A 14,237-nucleotide genomic window follows, 5' to 3' on the forward strand; every position below is an offset into this window, starting at 1 on the left:
ATGTTTACACATACAAATCACGTACAAATCCTAAATTAAATATCATAGACATACACATCCTACAGATTAAGTTTACACATCCTAAATTGTTGTACTTCATGTCTACTGTACCTCTTTCAGGAAAATTTGAACCCACATTTTTCGTAAGTTGCTCAAGCGTTGTACAGTATGTTTGGCGGGAATATCCTACATTTTTTAAAAGATAGAAGAGCATGCACAATTAATTGTGTATTTTATTATATTTGAAACAACAATGCTTAATTACTTTTTGAAAATATATAAATGCATACCTTTAAGTTTGGAAAAGTATATATGTGTTCATTTATTATGTCTTGCATGAGCAACATGACATAATATGCACATTCCCAGCCGTCTGGTTGTTGTGGGCACTACATAATAAGTTTGAAAAAATTGAAATGTATGTTAATGAGCATACAAATGGCTTTAAGGTTATATAATCACAATTTTTGTCTTATAATCATATATCTCAATAGAAACTATTACCTTGCAATCGTTATGAATCGTCAAAGAAGTCTCCATTACCCTGTTGAAGACACTGTTGAAATATGAACACATTGAACAATCAGTACTTACGAGAGATATTTAAAATGATAAATGATAAAATAATAAAAAAATCTAATGCATTCTAAACAAACGTAAAATTTAGGATGTCACTTACTCCTCGACCGCAGCAGTGATCATTAGCATTTTTTTACTTTTCTTATCGGAATCGTACACGTACAATGCACTTTCTCTTGGCATAAGCACGGTCAATACCCAATGATTGCTGCATGTTAGGTTTGTAGAATGTCATATTATATAATTTTTATATTTTGACATAAATATAATAAAATTAGAATATATATATAACACTAACATGTGGTGATAGGGTATAAATATCAATCTCTTGTCCCGATTTCCGTTGAGTGCTTGCCCTATGTATTGAAGTACACCTCCTCGATCATCACTTAGCATGGTGGCATTCGTCCGCTGGGGGTCCATGAAACCAACCTGCACATCGGGAAATTCCTCCTTGATGTATTTGTGCCAATACCTAAAAAAAAGAAGGCATACAGGTGTTCTCAAATTTGTTTTATTTGAATTGAAGGTACTAAATTCTATAATTATTACGAATATTAACTCACAGCATCCACATCTGAATGATTGGTCCAGTGAGCCACTCCCGTGGTGCAAGCAAGGCCGCATAATCATCTGCATAAACAGATATGGAGTCTGCTGAACAAAAAAGATCAAGTGGCGGATCGATTTTGAATGGACTGCCATCTAGCTCCGCAAATCGATCACGCAGATGCTTGAATGTTCGTCCCAGCTTGTCAAAGTTGATACCATCAAACGCCTTGCAGTGACTCGTTGCTTTCCCACCTAAAGGAAGATGTACCTCTTCGCGTGGTTCCTGCAAAATTTCGTAATAAATTGAAATAAAATCCATAATGAACCATGACTCTGTCATATAGATACAAATTAAGAAGTAAACTTAGCAATAACATACCTCATCTGAACCTGTCAATATCATGGGCATCGGCCATGCAGTGAAACTGCCGAGGACCGATCCAAGGGTTAACTGCTCACCATTTGGTACAGGTAAGGGGAGCTCTAGGAAGTCCACATCTTTAACACCATCCACCGTTACTCTTGCATGGTCGGGCGGCATCGGCCTGTTGTGAATTGTTCCACCGGGTGCAACTGGAACATGAATTGTCCCCATGGCCACCACAATAGTATTCTCACCTACTTTCGCCATGAGTTTGCAGCTGAGTTCTGCCTCCTGTACAAGTATATGTATTTACTCGAATAAAATCCGAATATATATGAAACTAAGGCATATGCCAACTGATTTAAATCTGAATTTGCATTACCTCAGTAAACTCGGAAAGATCGGTATATGGTTTGACTGACTGGCAGCTGCTCTGAAGGACCGTTGGGGTAAACGTCTTTTCTTGTTGGCCCATCGTCTGCCGAACCAAAATTGCAAGTTCAGATTTCATTTGTTCGGTTATTTCTTGCCGTAATCTCTCCTCTATTCCTCTTACTCTCTCCTCCACTCTTTGATCCACTCTTGCGTTAATTTCTTCTTCTGATGTCTTCGAGGTACGTGTCCTCCTTATCCGGCCCTTCCCGAATGTTTGTGAGTGTGGAATGAGACCTCCCACTCCTCTCACCCTCCCAGGATGTTCCGTATTTGGCAGAGATTTTCCTAGAACATCCTCGTATCGTACCACCGCCAACTGGCCTTGTTTGAAAGCCGCTTCTTGTTCTTCCTGAAATGATAACATGCATGTTACAACATAATAATTTAAAGTTGAATTTCAATTAATAACAATATCTAAACCCTCACAATTTTGTTGATGACCGGTATGTATGTTTCTGGATAAAAGAGTTCCTTGGTCTCGTCTGAGAGCTTCTGTCTGGCTAGTTTCCATGTGACGTGCCTATGCTCAACAGACAAATCAACAAGCTCATCTGGTGTCAATACAGTACTAGTTGACCCTTGGGAAGACGGATCACTAGATGCTTTCTCATCTGCAATCGCCTGCATAGCATCTTTAAGTCTTTTTTGGAAACCTTCACCACTGTAACCTCTGGATCCCAAGAAATGCGGATACTTGTTGTGGGTCTGGTTCTCCTTCCCAATCTGGCTGGCAGCCTTCAATTTCAACAAATAAATAATTGGCCTTAATTATAAATAAATTTGAATTCTAGATTAGAGATAAGATAGGTGGTTCCTAGAAATAAACATACATCAAATTCCGCTGTCATTCGGTACTTGACAAATTCTTCCCAATCTTTTTCTTCAATCTGGAGCTTACCAAAATCGGGCGTCTCACCCTCGCGCCACACTCTAGTCAATTCGGTTCTGAACTTCCGGAGACAAGTAGCCATTTTCTGATAATAATATTTCTTCACTTCTACTTTTTCGGGTAATTTCCAGCTCACCTACCAAACAAATAGAAATTAGGGTTTGTAGTTAAACTAATCAAATTCTTTTTAATGAAATTAGTACCATGTTATCTACCTTAAGTATTTCCCATATTTTTTGCTTGTACTCATCTGGAACATCTTTCCATAGTTGGAACCTTATAGGAATAGTCCTTCTTACCAATATCCCAAAATCCGTTGCAAAACTCGTTGTCTCTCGAGTAACAACCGGCCTGAAATATTTGTCAAGTTCCAGCGTTTTGTCTTTCTCGTTAAACTTCTCCTTAATTTTGTTAGGCCCTCTTCCTCGTTTCTTAATCGATGCCGACACACTACCATCATGATCACTGCCACCTTCCATATCTGTTTTATTTTTAAAACAATTAATTGAACTCAATGCTACATTATCTCTAGAGAACTATAATTAGTACAACAAAGTTATACCATACAACAATTAATAGCAATGCAATTACCCGATTATACAATGAAATAAAGAGGAGATAATCCAATCCATGCATAAAATTAAAATGAGACCACAAAATTGATCTAATCTAGGGTTAACAAAAATAATTAAATAAACCGAATTAATTACCCGAATTAATTATCAACAACTACCAAATAAAATTCTCACAATGCCTTGGTACCAATTATACTTGAGTAACTAGGGTTAACAAATATAATTAAATAAACCGAATTAATTAGCAACAAATACCAAATTAAATTCTCACAATGGTAACAATTTCTCACAATGCTAACAATCCATGCATAAAATAAAGAGGAGATAATACAACAATTAACAACAATTCTCACAATGGTAACAATTTCTCACAATGCTAACAATTTCTAAAAAATTCATAATAAACCGAATTAATTAGCAACAATTTCTAATCCGATCCAAACAACAATTTCTAATTCAAAATGCTAACAATTTCTAAACCATTCCTAACAAATCAATTTTAGAGAGGGAGAGGGAGATGGGACTTACCCGAATTTGAGAGAGAGGGCCGGGTTTAAGAGAGAGGCGGGGCCACCAAGCCAACGGAGAGGAAGGAGTGGAGGAGAGGCCACGGGTTTGATTTTAAGGAGAGGCCACCAAGCCACGGGTTTGATTTGGAGATCAAATCCACATGTAAGTATTGCAAGAGGCGGGGCCACCAAGCCGACGGAGAGGGAGGAGTGGAGGAGAAGAGGCGGCGGACTAGGTTTTGAGGAGGAGGAGAGGGTGGAGCCGATGCATCCACAAGGTTTGAACAACGGTTTTGAGAAGGACAAGAGAGGCCAAGGGTTTTGAGAAGAAGAAGCCACGGGTTTAATTTGAGGTTTTAGTCTAAGGAGAGGAGAGGCCAAGGGTTTTGAGGAGGAGCCGATGCATCCCCAAGTATTGCAATAGGCGCCAAGGAGACACCTATCTGGATCGGTTTTAGTCTAATAACCAATCCAGATAGTATCTGGATCGGTTATTAGACTAAAACCGATCCAGATAGGTGGATAGGTCATGCATGGTATTTATTTCAAACTATCTGGATCGGTTTTTAGGGAAGAACCGATCCAGATTCTGTTTTCTGATTTAAGTTGATTTATTAGATGTGTTTGAGAAATATGTAAGTTAATTACTAATATAATATCTCTGGATTATGTATAAAAATTTTAAGATATGTTTTATGAAATAATCTATTCGATAATTAAATGGTTATTATTAAAATAAATTGGAAGTAATACATTTTACAAAATAAAATATAAGATGTCATAATCTTTAAGAATTATGTTAGAATGAAATAGTTTTTTCTTATATTTGAGGAATAATTAATCTGGTTTTGTTTAAGTAAATATGAGTAGATTTTTAAGAATGTAATACTAAAATAAATTTTAGGATGTCATCATTTTTAAGAATTATATTAGAATAAAATAATAATACAATTTTAGAAAATAAATTTTAATGTGTAAGTTACTTTTCTAATTTTTTATATAATAATTGAAAGAAAAATGTGTGTTACTAACTTTCTAACCTTTAAATTGAAAGAAAAATGGGCATCTGGATCGGTTTTTACTGAAGAACCGATCCAGATAACTATCTGGATCGGTTTTTAGGGAAGAACCGATCCAGATTCTGTTTTCTGATTTAAGTTGATTTATTAGATGTGTTTGAGAAATATGTAAGATAAAAAAATAACTACATAAATATCTTCATAAATAACTGTACAAAAATAATTGCATGCTTCATAAATATCTTCATTAAATAAATATTTTTCGCCATGAATAGATATAAGCTACAACAAATTTCGAAGAATTACTTGCATGCTTCTCACTGACTAGTGGTTCAATTCATCCTGAAAAAAAAATTATAAAGTCAGTAATATTAACGAATATTAACTCACATTTTCATATTTTTATATTTTGACGTACTCATAAGCTTTTAGGGATTGTTGCTAGTGGGAACACCTTCAATCCATTCTCCTTCATTATGATCGTTGCGCGTGTGACTTGTTTCGTTTCCATCACCGCTTGGTAAAAATGCCATGCCAGTAGAAAACGGTGGTATCTCATCAAAATGATCGTACGCTTCTTCGTCTTCTACATTATCAATTCCGATTATACGTCTTTTACCAGGGAGGACAACATGTCTGGAACGATCGGTGGGATCAGTTATGTAGAACACTTGTGTGGCTTGTCTTGCAAGTATAAATGGATCATCCTTGTATCCAGCCTTACTGAAATCCACCAAAATAAAACCATCTTCGTCGACTTTAACCCCCCTACGGTTATCGACCCATTTACACATAAATAACGGGATGTTAAATTTTCTATAATCGAGCTCCCAAATTTCTTCAACAAATCCGTAATATGACATCGATGCATGCGATGGTCCGGCACCTTTAGGATCTGACAAATCACTCGAAACGGCTACTAACGTCACTCCACTGTTTTGCACGGTACTCTTTGAATCTTGCTTGCTTGTGTAAAATGTGTAACCGTTGATGTCATATCCTTGGAAGGTCCTAACGACATGGACTGGACCAAGAGCCAACAATCTGACAGTTTCTTTAATGTTTTCTCCCTCTGGAGCTTGCATGACTCTACGTGTAAACCATCCTTCAAACTTTTTATTGTGTTCGCCGATTAACCACTTGTCGGATTTATTGGGATTCTGTTGCCGCAAGAGAGTCATATGCTCGTCCCAAAATGGATGAACGTCAGTGAGGTGTTGCAAAACATGGAAATGTGCTAGTGACATCGTTGTACGGTCGGGCTCGAATAATTTTGCACCGATTGTGCCTACCCCGTGAAGTCTACCCTCGTGCCGAGATTTAGGGATGCCAATAGCTTTCGCATCGTCCATGTAATTAGTACAAAACTCAATAACCTCTTCGGCAGCATAAGCTCTTACAATGCTGCCCTCAGGCCGATATCGATTCCTTACATATGCCTTTAACAAGCCCATGTATCTCTCGAACGGATACATGTACCGCAAGAAGACAGGTCCACACATCTTAATTTCTCTAATTAGGTGAACGATTAAATGAACCATGATATCAAAAAAGGACGGCGGAAAATACATTTCAAGATGACAAAGAGTGACAACAACCTCCTTCTGCATAGCATCTAGCGTAACAGTATCATTTACTTTGCAACAGATGGCGTTAAAGAAAAAGCAAAGCTTCGTGATGGTCTGCCTAACACACTTTGGCAATATGCCCCGAATTGCAACAGGAAGAAGCTGTGTCATTAAAACATGACAGTCGTGAGACTTCATTCCTGTCAATTTTAAATCTTCCAGTGAAACTAGGTTTTTAAAATTCGAAGAATATCCAGATGGAACTTTGACACCATGAAGGCATTCCAATAAGCTTTTCTTCTCTGCTTTCGACAGCGTATGCATTGCGGGTTTTAGATATATACAAGTTTTTCCACTTTCTCTTTCTTTCTCTGTTGGTTGTAGATCCGACCGTATGTTCAAGAATTGCATGTCTTTCCGAGCATTGATACCGTCCTTAGTCTTACCCGGAATATTCAATAATGTTCCAACCAGGCTATCACACACATTTTTAACCACATGCATCACATCGAGACAGTGTCGAACATCTAAGTGCTGCCAGTATGGTAAATCCCAGAATATTGACCTCTTCTTCCAACTAATTTTCGGTGTCCCTTTCTTTCTCACCGCCTTTTTTTTAAATTTCCCAAATTGAACTGTGATATCCTTTACTCGCGAGTAAACAGCTTTACCGGTCAACGGATAATTTGCTCTGGTATTCTCGGTTTTCCCATTGAATTCTTTCTTTTTTTTTCGGTGTACATGGTTGGCAGGAAGAAATCTACGATGACCCATGTACACGTTTTTAGAGGAGTTAGGTAGCCACACATCGACTGTATCGTCCAGGCAAACAGGGCACGCTTTCTCTCCTTTGACACTGTAACCGGATAAATTTCCATAAGCCGGAAAATCATTAATGGTGCAGAAAAGCATGGCCCGTAAAGTGAATTTCTCCTTACTGTATGCATCAAATATCGGCACTCCGGGTTGCCATAATTCTTTTAAATCATCAATTAATGGTGCTAGATACACATCTATGTCGTTCCCGGGCTGTTTGGGTCCTGATATGAGCAAGGTCAACATGATGTATTTGCGTTTCATACATAACCAAGGCGGAAGATTATAAATGCATAATAGAACCGGCCAACTGCTATGCTTGCTGCTCATGCTACTGTGCGGATTTATTCCATCTGCACTCAGCCCAAGCTTTAGATTTCTAGGGTCACGTCCGAATTCGGGAAACTCTCTGTCAATATTTCTCCACTGAGGAGAATCAGCGGGGTGCCGTAATTTTCCATCTTTTTTCCGGTTATCTGCATGCCAACGCACTAATTTTGCATCTTTAGCATTTGAGAACAAACGTTTCAATCTCGGTTTCACGGGGAGGTACCACAATGCTTTTGCCGGAGGTCCTTTATTCGGGTTACAATAATCACTTTTATCGCTGGTTATCTGCTTTGGTTTGTAACGTGATACACCACATTTTGGACACTCGTGAAGATCTTTATACTCATTTCGATATAATATACAATCATTTGGACACGCGTGTATTCTTTGAACTTCCAAATCCACTGGGCACAATATTTTCTTCGCTTCATAAACATTAGGTGGTATCTCGTTCCCATCCGGAAGCATTTCTTTCAAAATTTGTAATAACTCGGTAAAACTTCTATCACTCCATCCGTTAGATGCTTTAAGGTTATATAATTTTAATACACCTTTCAATTTTGAAAATTTCGAACAACCAGGATACAATTCCTTATTAGAATCTTCGTACAAATTCTCAAATAAACAATATTGCTTATCATTATCAAAATCCTCTTCTAAATCACGTAACATTTGATCAAAATTATCACACCTATCTACCACCATATCATCATTTTCTTCGGTATGGTATTCCTGATGCTGGGTACGAGTGCCTATGTCGATTTCCAATCCCCGGAGATTATTCCCGTCATTATCACCGGTATGGTAATCCTGATGCTCAGTACCAGTACCTATGCCGGTTGACAAACTCTCACCGTGCCATAACCAACACTTATATCCTTGCTTGAATCCACGACGGATTAAATGGTTCTTCACTTGGGTCGGGTTGGAAAATTTTTGACCATTGTTACAATCACGACAAGGACACGACATGAGTGCACTCCCTTTGCTCGCCATATCTTCCATAGCAACTCTGATAAATTCCTCGACACCTATCATATATTCATCAGATAGACGTGATGCTTCGTACATCCAACTGCGGTCCATCTGCAATTATAATAAAACATAATTAATTAAGAACAAGGTTGGGGTACTCAATTCTGTTCATAATAGGGCTTACATAGGGCCGGGTTACCATCCTATCCCACTCTTTGAATACTTTGTCTCAATAGTGACCACATGTTAGTCGTGTTTTAGCATTTAAGAAAATTTCGGCAGCATTTCCCCTTAGTTCCCCGAGTACTCGGGGAACTAAGGGGAAATGCTGCCGAAATTTTCTTAAATGCTAAAACACGACTAACATGTGACCACATCCTAAATGAGACAAATTATTCAAAGAGCAGTCCCAAAATGGGGACTATTCAAAATTAATCCCTAATGGATTAATTTTGAACGGGTATCATGACCTAAAGGCATTAATCATGCGGTTGTGGCTCATAATACAATACTCTAGCTAAATATCTAATATAAATACATCTACGTACGTACTCTAGCTATCAAAATACACATTCATGCATGCACAAAACTAATTAAACATGAGTTATTTGCATGTTGTACTTACAACTTTTTTAGATGCCGTACCGAGTGAGATGAAGATCGCTGCACCAAATCTCTCAACAATAGCCAATCTACAAAATTAATCCGGAAAATCGAAACCTAATTAAGAGATGTACATATAGCATATATCCTACAAGTTGAAATAAAAAAAAATGCTCATATAGCATATATATAGCAAACTCAAAAGCGTGTGCATGCAAATCTTGAAATAAGAAGAGGTATTCAAACTTGTAAAGAAAATCTCAACATATAAAGAATATATAGGTCATATATAGCTAATATATTTCCTCATAAATTAGACATATAGCATGTGCATCCAAATATCCGCATTTAAAGGAAAACTTGAAATGATAAGAGGTATTCAAACTTAAAAGCTTGTGGAACCAATAAAAGAGCTAAATCAAAATTTATAAGGTTTAGATTTTGAGCGAGGATCATAACCCACTTGTATAGGCCGGATTTAGGGTTTAGGGTTTAGGGTTTAGTGCTCCATTAGTATCAAATTTGAGAAAAGAGATGACCAAAATGTACCTGAGAAAAAGAGCTGAGATAGCTGAGTATTAGCAGGGCGAAATAGCTGTTGCGTTAATTAAGAGAGGCGAGACCTAGGAAGAGAGACGAGTTTCTGACAAAAATCGAACTGAATTCAGCCTTATATGCACTATTAGGATCAGTTGTTAGAAATAAAACCGATCCTGATACTATCAGGATCGGTTCTTATAAAAACTGATCCTAATAGTTGACTATTAGGATCGGTTTTATTTAAGAACTGATCCTGATAGGTTCTGGATAATTTGTAAAATTTATAACATTAACATCTGGATCGGTTTTATGCATTATAACCGATCCAGATATCTTCTGGATCGGTTTTAGGCACTATAACCGATCCAGATACCTTCTGGATCGGTTTTATTCATTATAACCGATCCAGATACCTTCTGGATCGATTTTATTCATTATAACCGATCCAGATAGTATCTGGATCGGTTATTATCAACAAAACCGATCCTAATAAAAATTCAGCAATTGTTCTTTATGAAAAAAATAATAGATATTTTTTTTTAAGAAACTAGAAAGATATAATTTTTTTTAATTCCATAGAATAAACATATGAACCAAGAGGTGTACGGTCGTGATAATACAATCACAATGCAAAGGAATTCGCCAGTCATTTCCATTAAGGACTGGAAGAGGGGACAAGTGGGTGGTTCTTCCCTTTTGGTGCCAGTAGGATTTACCGAGAGAAATATGAAGATACATACTTTAATAAAAAAAAAGTTGTGTAAAAAGTTAGTTGAAGGATCATCAAAGAAAGGGGAAGAGATGGATGAAGGATCTTCGGAGTCAGATGAAGAACCAAATGAATAGTCAGACTGAAAAATGTTGATTATTTGAATTTTGGATGACTGTAGCTCTGAAAAAGGTTGATTCTTTGAATATATTTACATTCCATTTGTATAACTAATATGTTTATTCAAGGAATAAAAAAATAATTACCTTTCTAATTTATTAAAAAATATGTATTACTATCAGGATCTGTTTTTAATAAAAACCGATCCAAATGATTAAACTATCAGGATCGGTTTTATTAAAAACCGATCCTGATAGTATCAGGATCAGTTCCCACAAAAAACCGATCCTAATAGTAATAAATTAGGATCAGTTATTATGAAAAACCGATCTAAATAGTTTTTAGGATCGGTTTTGTTAAATAAACCGATCCAGATACTTATTAGGATCGGTTGTCCCATATAACCGATCCAGATAGGCCGATCCTGATTCCAGTTTTTCCACTAGTGTCGTAATAGAACAAGGAGAATTTTTTATTCGTAGACAATATTAATAAAATGATAGAGAGAAACAATACCTCCTTTCTTTTTATGAGTCTAACAATTGAACGCAATGCTTGATGTTCTTGTTATACCATATAAAAGTCATAATTAAAGTTTTGAAATTCCTGGAATTTGATCTCGATGGAATTGACTGTGGCATTTTATTTTTACTTCAAAAGCAAGTACGATGAAGTGAATCCACAATGACCTACTGTTATTTAATTGAAGTTAGAGACAAAATTGGCCATTAGAGGACTCCGCTTATATAAAAGATAATATTGTAGTTTAAATTAGTTAATTTTTATTTGATAGGTATATGGATTTATTGTAAAATAAATTAAAGATGATGAATGATGCTTTTTTTAATGAAATTTTTTATTGTACTAAAATTTATAATAATTTCAATTCTCTATAATTAATTATAAATGTGCAGAAAAATATAAAAAAATTAATTCCTCCTTATTGAACTTTGAGCAAAACTTTGTGTGTGTGTGTGTGTGTGTGTGTGTATTTTGTTGTAAATGTGGAGCTCGAGAGAGGAAGAAAAGAAAACAGAACCACTTGAGGTCAAATTATTCATATAAATTCAACTGGAGAGGATTGATTTGTTGTAGTTTCCAAATTATACTCATGCAAAAAAAAAAAAAAAAAAAATTACATTTCTATCAATTTTTGCAACCGGGAGGTCCGCCATAATAGAAATTATTGTGTCTTGCCTGAGGCAATTGAAAACCATCTGTTGAGAAGCAATCGTATCTGTCTGTAAGTCCTTGTACTTTGAAATCTGAAGGATCTGAAGCAGGTTTTCCAGGATAACCGGAATGATCATAGACTTTAATGTGGCTGATATACGCCGCCTTGTTTGCACCCTCTGTAGCAGCATGTCCACTACCCATCGTAGGACTTGTTTCATTTTTTGGATAGAGAACACCAGCTGCCCACACAATCTTAGTTGTATAGTCGAATGTGTTGTTGAAGAGAGCTTTTGGCCACCACCCAATTAATATGGGGTTGCTGTTATCATCGTGGTACAGTGACCAGTCTTCAGTTTTTAAATCCTGTACAAGAAAAGCGAATTAAATTAAAGATGGACTTGCTTAATAAAATTCATCTCTGCTATTGGACGAGGGTTGGTGGCCCTTGAACGGACCTAGTCAAGATCTCCTCAATCAACCATGCACATAGACCTAATTAGTTTTAGGTTTTGGACTAAGCTTTATTTTGAACCAAAATTTTAAGAAATGTAAAACAATCTAAATTTTGAACTAAAAGTAAACCTTCTTTATAGACAGTGTAACAAAGTAATCTTTTCCATCGTAGGTTGAGAGTGGCGCAACCTTCTGTCCTGGAACCGGTGCTCCAGAAACATTTGAAAGAACGAAGCCTTGGCAGGCGGTGCTATAGCACCCCATGCCGTTATTTTTTGTCTGTATGAACAACAATTAGTATGCATAGTGTTATGTGATGTATATTATATTAGTAAATTGAGGTATAGTTAATTTTGATGTGTATACGCACCGTCCATGCAGCAAAAAGTCGCAAATCAGTGCTGCCAGAATATAAACTTGGATATACCTATGTATATTTATATTATAATTGTTAATATATGCATCATATAAAATAAAAACAAACATTAATTAAGCTTGTTGCAAATTACACCTCATCACACAAGTTTACTCGTGATCTAGTTTATCGTGTCTCGTAGGATGTAGAATGAATTGTCTAGTAGTAAGAAATATTAGATTGAATGAATTTTCATTTCTTTTAATTTGTTAAGAAAACAAGCATTGAGGAACCACTAGAAAATATACTATATATAATTCATCTAATCAACCTTTGCATATATAAATGATACAATATCCTGGAAATCAAAGATTTCTAACTAATATCTCTTATATATTTTTAGTGAAAAGCATCTAGAACTCTCTACTAGTAGAAAAAAGATAATATGCTATTGAAAAAGGGGGAAATTAAATACGTACATGAAATCCAGCAACCATGGAATAACTTGTATTTTCGTTCAAAACAGCTATAAAAACTGAACTTTCTGAATTGTAATTGACATTTGGTATGCTCCACACCGATATTCTAGCTCGTGTACCTGTGTACCCAAAGCTTGGATACATATAGCCAGCATGCTAAGAAAGCCAACACATAAATTTTTTGATGAGTCACTTAAACTGTGTAATTTTAACGATGTAAATCACATATAAGTAAAATTGAAATCTAATGTATTTTATAGTATTTACATGTATGTGATAATCTGATTGCTGGTCAGTAATAGCATCAGAAAACAAAGTTGAAAAAATTCCCATGTGACCGGCTTCAATAGGTATTCCTTCCTGTCAAAAAACGGGTTAGTTTCAGTTGACAAATGGGTAAAATTTATACCGACAAATGGGTATTACATTTGACAAATGGGTAAAATTTATACCGACTTGAGTTTGCCAAATAACAAATTCCAAAATAAGTATTCTACATACCTTAGTTTCAGTTTGTTTTCCTACAACTTCTACAAATTTCATTCCTTCAATGCCATTATGGTGTAAAAGAGAGAGGCATACCAAAACTAATGCTAGCTTTTGTTTGTAATAAGCCATGTAAGAGCAAAAAGAGGAGGATATCTCGGGACTCTATGTCAATATCTAATATGTGGACAAATACGTAGACACAAATGGCCTTTATATACTACTTACTACGCATATATAGAAAGAGAGTGTTGAGGAAAGTTACCCTTTTGGGGCCTTTTGTTTCTGTTTTTTTTATTTTTACAAATATGACTATATCTGAGTGTATTCTAGTAAATTGAAATCTATATAAATTGAGTAATATTCCAGTTGTATTCCCAAAAGTTCATTACTCAATTTATATACTCATAAATGCAAAAGATTTGTGTTCGAAAGAAAATATTCCAGTTGTATTTGTAAAAATACTCAATTGGGAAGTTCCTTTTGGGGCCTTTAGTTTCTCTTTCGAACACAAATATTTTGCATTTATGAGCATATAAATCGAGTAATGAACTTCCCAATTTGCTGGAAACATAACTTGTGCTTTGTTTCCATTGAATCTATAATAAACATTACACAATATCAAGAGATACCAGGCAATAGCAGTCTAAGACTTTGGCACGAAAAACCATCTCTACAAGAACCAAGTTCAGTGTTCGTAGCACT

The 14,237-nt window shown here is 35.9% G+C and overlaps 1 protein-coding gene across 1 annotated transcript; it reads right to left on the minus strand.

Annotated features, from left to right (window-relative positions):
• Positions 1-11,729: 11,729 nt before the first annotated feature.
• On the minus strand, positions 11,730-13,664 carry LOC144560262 (protein neprosin-like). The gene is made up of 6 exons (XM_078309428.1): positions 13,548-13,664; positions 13,314-13,406; positions 13,047-13,202; positions 12,583-12,639; positions 12,342-12,491; positions 11,730-12,122 (listed from the first exon to the last, which is right to left on the minus strand). The coding sequence occupies exons 1-6, from the start codon at positions 13,662-13,664 to the stop codon at positions 11,730-11,732; spliced, it is 966 nt and encodes a 321-aa protein (XP_078165554.1).
• Positions 13,665-14,237: the final 573 nt, after the last annotated feature.

This window comes from Carex rostrata, chromosome 10 (assembly GCF_964058835.1).
Source record: "Carex rostrata chromosome 10, lpCarRost1.2, whole genome shotgun sequence".
Classification (NCBI taxonomy): domain Eukaryota; kingdom Viridiplantae; phylum Streptophyta; class Magnoliopsida; order Poales; family Cyperaceae; genus Carex; species Carex rostrata.